The 6,992-nt window shown below is 56.5% G+C and overlaps 1 protein-coding gene across 2 annotated transcripts in view; it reads right to left on the bottom strand.

Annotated features, from left to right (window-relative positions):
• The window catches only part of SMARCA2 (SWI/SNF related, matrix associated, actin dependent regulator of chromatin, subfamily a, member 2), a 147,792-nt gene that overhangs the window by 43,993 nt on the left and 96,807 nt on the right, over positions 1-6,992 (bottom strand). The window contains exon 13 of one of the 2 annotated variants that reach the window (XM_045289275.1): positions 66-200. The exons of the other annotated variant lie outside the window; for it this stretch is intronic. Coding sequence (XP_045145210.1) covers positions 66-200 — 135 coding nt within the window. The remainder of the gene's footprint in view (positions 1-65; positions 201-6,992) is intronic. 2 annotated transcript variants of the gene reach the window in all.

Here is a 6,992-nt window from a genome sequence, read left to right as displayed (position 1 = left end):
GGATGTGGGAGGCGGTTGCCCTTCTCTGGGGTGGTGAGTGCCCTGACTGACCAGAGACTGTGTACCTGAGCCCAGGAGGGGGAGAGGTCTGCCGGAGTCTGTTCCTGGCTGGACGCTGTGCTTGAGGCCCCTGCCTGCTGGCCCCAGACACGACCCCCTCCGCCAGGCTCTTCCTGTAGGAGTGGACGGCTCCTAGAGGACTGGAGTGAAGCACACGTGATGTCAGTGTCCACAGACCCATGTTCCACAGCGTCCTCAGCCAGCAAACCCTTTATCCCCGACCCCACGAGCCACCAGCGCCTGTCTGTCCTATCGTGGTGGCTTGTGTCTTGCCGGGATGCTGGAAGCTAAGCCACTGGCTTTCCAGAATGCAGCGTGGGTTTCAGTAGAGCTTCCAGACTGCGAGGGACTTGGAAGAAAGACCCGGTGATCGGCTTCCCCAAACTGGCCCACGAGAACCCCGTGGATCACAATGGGCAACTGACTGTCTGCCTGGAAGAGTGCTGGACGGGAGCCCCAAAGGACGGCAGGCGCTCAGAACACACAGAGCTGCCGCCGTGGACTGGAGCAGTGGAGGGGTGGGGAGGAGGATGCAGGACCAGGCCCTGCTGTTTTCTGTTGAGCATGGGCCCGCCACGTGGTGGCGTCAACTGGATGGCAGATGACTAGAGGGGTCTTTCTCCTGCTCCCCTAAACATCGATGTGGTTCTCACTTTACCAGGGGTGCTGCTGTCAGTTACCATCCTACCCGGCTCAGACAGCCACTACCGGCCCCTGAGCAGTGGGGCACCAGCTCCTCGGGCCCTCCAGCTAGCAATGGTCATACCACAGGCTCCTTGTGGACAAAGGAGGGGGCACCTTCAGGTAGCCTGATCCATACATGTACCCCACGACCCGACCCGACATAAACCGTGCAAGGCAAACCACGCTTGAGACAGGATAGCAACAGGCAGGTGCCTGCACCCGCATGAGCCTCGGCCGGGGCAGATTGCACCAAGGAGGGGCCCTGTTGGCGCAGTGGCTATGTGTTGGGCTGCTAACCCCAAGGTCCCCAGTTTGAAACTACCAGTCCCTCCTCGGGGGAAAGATGGGCCTTTCTATGCCCGTCAAGAGTTACAGCCTGGAAGCCCACAGGGGCAGGTCCCCCGTCCCGTAGGGTCACTGTGAGTCTGGATCTCCTACATGACGGTGCGTTTGTTTCTGAGAGCGCAGAGGGGGAGCGTCAGGCACACGGGCCCAGGAAGTCCTCAGGACTGGCAGCATCCCACACCTCCCCAAAGAGAAGCCAGCGCTGGCCTCACATTCAACTCGCTGCCACGGAGCCGAGGCTGACTGAGGGGGGACCTGCCGGTGGAGTTTCTGAGACCTCTTAACCAGTAGTGGGAAAACCCTGTCTTTCTCTCTCAGAGCGCCTGGTGGTTTCAAACTGCTGACCTTGGGCAGTTAGCGGTCCAACAAATAACCACTATGCCACCAAGGCCCCTGCCATCATATTGGAGGTGAGTCATTTCAATGTGTGACCAACTAGAGCAGGCTAATCTTTAAGGTGGCCATTTCGCATGGCCCGGGAGTGCTGGGCCACATGGCCGTCAGCAGACAAAAAGGATCCTCTCCCCCCCAAACATGGAGAGACTGGGGGCTCATCAGAGCTCGTGCTTTCTCCAGGGCTTTCAGCATATTGGGTTCTGTTTGAGAGTGGGGTGTGGAAATCCACAGGGTAAATGGTTGAGCCCCAAAGTGCCAGGTGTCTCAAGGCATCTCGGCCCTAAATCTCAACTCAGACGCGCCCTTCTTGTTTGCTGTCCGCTTTCCTTGGCCTGCTGAGGTCTCCCAGCTTACTCGATGGCATTCTAACCAGAGAGGGACAGACCACCCGACACCCAGATGCCACCAGAGCCGCCCAGTTGGAGGATTTAAGAACAGAAGCAGATCAGGTCGGTAGATCCGAGAAGAAACCAAAGTTGCCCATACCTGTCAACTCTTGTGAAAGCTTCCTCCGGCCAACTCAGGGCTCCTCCCATTGCCAATTAGTCAATTAATAGGAGAAGCTTCCTTCCAGGGGACTGCCTGCAATTTGGCAAAACCCGAAGCTCTATCCTGGGGCCTTAGCTCTCCCTTGTGTATAAAAACGGAAGTGCAGCTGCAGAAGGAATTCCGCCCCTTTACCTCGGAGGCCCAGATTTTAAAAAACGAAGGTGCACCATTTGGGGAAAAGGGGGAAATGGTAAAGAAAAATAGGAGGAGCTGGGATGGGGTGGGCGGGGGTCATCAGTAGACTTGAGGCAAGGGCAAAGACGAGAGAGAGTGTGAGCGGTGGGCACCCCAAAGCAAGCGGGGCTTGAAAAGGCCAACCCCAACTCACAGCCTTTGAGTCCGTTCGGACTCTCAGAGAGGGCAGGCAGGGTCCCCCCAAAGAAGGGGGTCTTGCCAGCACAAGAAAAGTTATTTAAGGAGAAAAGCACATTTTACAGTATCACCAGGAGGGAACTGGTCTGATTTCAGGCTAGAACGGAGGGGGCCTTCTCCTGGACCACAGGTGCCCCTGCATGGGCCGCGAGGATGTTCTTGGTCCCTTGGCCTTGTGTATTTCGGCACTCACACACCATCCAGTGGGTTCTGACTCTCAGTCTAGTGGGGGACTCTTTACGGGAGCAAAACGCTCCTCTTTTCTCCCGTGGCGTGCTTGCTGGCTTCACCCTGCTGACCTTGTGTGGATCAGCCCACCAGGGCTCCCACTCTCCGGCAGACAGGCCTCCGAGCCTCTCCTGCTCAGCCAGGTCCCCTGCTGGTGTCCTGAGGCTAGTTCCTCAGTGAGGCCGGGAGGGGTTAGGAGAGGGGGCACTCGGCCATCTTCTTCCCCACATGCACCCAGGCCTGATGTGACTCTTAAGTCCCCAAGCACCGTCCCAGTGAGGGGTGGTGCCCTGGGGACGTGGCTGTGACTGCTGTAGCTGTCGCTTCTGATTCAGAACCACCCTGGACCCACTGGGGCCTGAGTGAAAGCGGAACTCCTGGCTCGGGCTCACCTGACATCTCTGCCAGGCTGGGGAGCTAGATTTTGTGGGTGCACGCACGCGCACACAGGTGTGCGCATAAAACCCTGCTTCCACGGAGTCGGCGGTGATGCGTGGTGGCGCATGGTGGCCCCGTGCGGAACAGAGGGTAGCTGCTCTGTGGGGTTTCCTTGGCTGGAAGCAGCTCTCCTGGCTTTTCTTCTGCAGCACTGCTGGTTAGGACCAAACGGCCAACCTTTCGGGTTCCTCTCTGGACGCACGGTGCTAGCACCAGCATTGCCTCTGGGGCACTAGGCAAGCAAGGGGCAGTCGCAGGGACGATATCCTTCAACATCAACATCCGCCTCTCTCTCTCTCTCTCTGTCTCTCTGTCTCTCTCTGTCGCCCCTGTGCGGGGAGTAACACTGCCTTCACCCAGCAGCTGCTGTTTCTGGTGGCTGAACTTTCTTAAGCAGAAGGCTAGATCCTTTTTCCCGAGGGACCTCGGGGAAGACTCAAATCCCCGGAGCTCCGGTCATAGCAGCTGAACACACTGGCCTTTTGCCCCACCCAGGGAGCAGGACAAGGATACTTCAAGTTGGCAGGCAAAGGCAAAAAAGACCAACGGAGGTGCCTGTCCTGGCTGCTCACCAGGAGGTCAGTGTCTTGAAGCCAGCTGCGGCCCCTTTGCAGAAAGACGAGGCCGCCTGCTCCTGTAAAGATTTACGGCCGTGGGACACCCCGGGTGGGGTAGGGGGGCAGTTCTACTCTGTCTGCAGGGCTGCTCTGAGTCGGAATTGACTTGATGGCACGAGAGAGAGAGAGAGAGAGAGAGAGAGAGAGAGAGAGAGAGAGAGAGAGAGAGAAGTTTTGTCAGACAAAGGCCTCCACTAGGTTTTGCAGATCAGCCAGGGTGGAGGCGAGGGGGCGGAGGAGGCATTCTCAGAAAAATCTCTGAATGCCATGGGTTGAGCGCCACGTCTGGGCCAGTGGTGTAGAGAAGGCGTTGTGTGACCAGGAGACAAGGGAGAGAGCCGGAAGGAAGGAGAGGGACAGAGCTAAGGGCTCCCAGGAGGGTCCAAGCCAGTGGGTGGGGGTGGGGCAGAGGAAGTGGGCCAGAGAGGCCCTAAACACCCTCCGAGGTGGATTTACTGATGAAGTTTGGGGCATCTCTGGGTGCTACCCAAAAGGAGGATGGATCCAGTCCACCCAGATGCTACGTGGGAAAAGGCCTGGTGATCCACTTGTGAAAAATGGGTCATTGGACATGCCAGGGAGTACAGGTCCTCTCTGACACGTGTGCGGGCCGCTACGAGCCAGAGCCGGGGCCTGGCACCTGGTTTGCTGAAGCCCAAGTTACACGGGTTATCACTTGCTAGGTGCTGGTCCGGCACGTGGACAAAATGTGCAGCAGGAAGGCCTTTGGCAGTTCTGTGTGTCCAACCCCAGCCTAGTACAGCAAGCAGCTCCAGGCTGCACAAGACCCCGAGGGGGACGCAGTAAACCTAGAGGAAGAGGGTGGGTCTCAGTGTGCCCTGCAGGTTCTAGACCCTTGTGGGGACAGCAGAATCCCCCAGATGGGGCCCAGAGGGCCCAAGCAAGCCATGAGCCGAAGAACCTAGGGGCTTGATGGGACTTCAGGGTGCAATGTCCCCCAAAAGGTTGAGCTAGACCCGCTCAGACACCTCATGGAAAGCCGAGAGGGCAGGGTGGAACTGCCCCCGGGGGTTTCCGAGGCTGTCAGCCTTTACGGGAGCAGACAGCCGCCTCTTTTGCCTGCAGAATGACTGGTTGGTTTGAACTGCTGAACTTGCGGTTAGCAGCCCCAACCATAATCCATTATGCTGCCAGGCTGAGTCAGTATTGACTTGGTGGCGGGGAGAAAGAGAGAGCTATAACTCCATTGGGTGGCCTCTTTCTTGTGGCTGCCCCCAAGGCCATGAGGACACATAACGCAGAGCACTATGCATAGCGTAATGTAACGCAGTATAATGTAGTGTGATGTAATGTAATGCAAAGTAACATACAGTCATATAATGTAATCATCTTCCGTAAAGGAATGTAACATAATGTAATTATCTGTCACAATGCGATACAATGTAATGCACACTGTAATGTAACCTAGTGTAATGCAATAGAATGTAGTGTAATATAATGTAATGTAACCTAATGCATTGCAGTATAACATAATCACCTCTCATCATGTAATGTAGCTCAATATAATATAATTATCTTCCACAATGCAATGTAATGCAATGCAGTATAAAATAACCCAGTACAACACAGTGCAGCGTAACGTCATCGCCTTCCACAATGGAATGCAAGGCACTGGAACCAACCAATAGGTTTTGGTCACACCTGTGCAGGGTGGGTCCTACTCCTCATCACATACAAGCAGACACATGGGACGACAGATGCTGTGTGAGGTCCCTCTGAAAGCCAAGCACACCGTGGAACCGGCAAATGCCCAGGGCTGTTGACAAGGACCTGTGTGCCGCTACCAGTCAGGGCAGAGGCCGGAGACAGCAACGCTCATCAGCCAGGAAGGAGTGGGCCTGTCCAGGCCCCGCTGACAGGCTCCTGGCCTGCAGCACCGAGATGGGCCAAGTGTCCCTTCCTTAGAGCCGCTCAGCTGTGCGTCCCTGTACCACTGCTCGGTGGGACGTCCACCCAGGGTTTCTTTGGCACCAACAGGGGGTGACACGTGAGTAGAGCCTTGGAGGGTGAGTTACAAACGTCTGCAATGAGCTGAGGGCAGGGGCAGGGGACTCCAGGGTGAACACCAGCCCTTTATGACCTCGGCCGGGGGCTGCAGTGCTGAAAACAGAACAAGCAGTGGACTACCCACCCCACGACAAAGAGCACCTCTGAGGGGCTTATGGGAAGGATCCCGCTCTGCAGAGACCAGGTGGGAGATAAGGGGGCATGGTCCCCATCTGGAACCGGGTGGCCTCTTGGCCAGGGTCCTGCTGGGATGTGACTTGATGGGATGCTGCTTCACAGGGCTGCCCTCCGGCGGACTCCCGAATCTGTGAGGCCCCAGCCGAGCAGGTGTGCACAACATGGGCCGTTAAAAGCCTCGCTGCTGGTCCCCCTGTGGGTTTTTAATGCGCCGCCCCTGCTTGAGAAGCGCTGGTGACACTGTGCTTAAGCACTTGGCTTCTAACCACAAGATCAGGGGTTTGAAGCCACCAGTGTCGCCCCAGGGGAACGATGAGGCCTTGGCTCTTGTCAGGGTCTGCAGCCTTGGAAACCCACGGGGCAGTTCTGTCTGTCTGACGGGTCTCCGTGAGTTGGAATTGACTTCTGGGACGTGGGTTTGGTCTGAGCTTGCCCTCTGCCTAACCCCGTTGAGGGTTTATCCCTCAAGCTCAGCCATCAACAGCCAGGGGCAGCCCTGCACCCTGCAGGCTGTGAGGAATCCCTGCCTACTGTTTGACTGTCCAAAGAGCTTGCCCAACAAGGATTAGACAGATGGCAGCCGGTGAACAAGAAAAATAAATGACTGTAGCTACGTTATTTCTAATGCTCATGACCCAGGGTCTTCCCTGTTCATTAAACCGCAAGCTCCTGTTCATGCCCAATACGGGCAGCCTGTTTTCCCACGGCCAGATGGCCAATGCTGGGCTGCAGAGCCCCTGCCCATCTCGGAGGAGTTACTACGCTCCTGCAGGCCACCTCAGGGTGAAAACCATGAGTAGCAAGAGTCACAGGGCTGCTCTGTAAAGCACACTTTTAGTTGTGCATATGATTACATTGCTATTGTTGTGGCTGTGTGCCCCGGAGCGATCCCCGACTCTCAGGTACGCGACTCTCAGGTATGCGATGGGACAGAGGAGGACTGACCCGGGGGTCTCCAAGATTGTCACCTATACAGAAACCCACTGCCCCAACTTTCTCCTGCAGAGAACCCCCTCAGGGGGATTCAAACTACTGACCTCTCCTAACAGTGTAAACCAACCAACAAGCAAAACCAAATTCACTGCAGTGAGTGTCTTT

Source organism: Echinops telfairi, unplaced genomic scaffold (assembly GCF_000313985.2).
Source record: "Echinops telfairi isolate 266 unplaced genomic scaffold, ASM31398v2 ScPeMD7_25;HRSCAF=90, whole genome shotgun sequence".
Lineage (NCBI taxonomy): Eukaryota > Metazoa > Chordata > Mammalia > Afrosoricida > Tenrecidae > Echinops > Echinops telfairi.
This window is presented reverse-complemented; position numbering and strand designations above follow the sequence as displayed.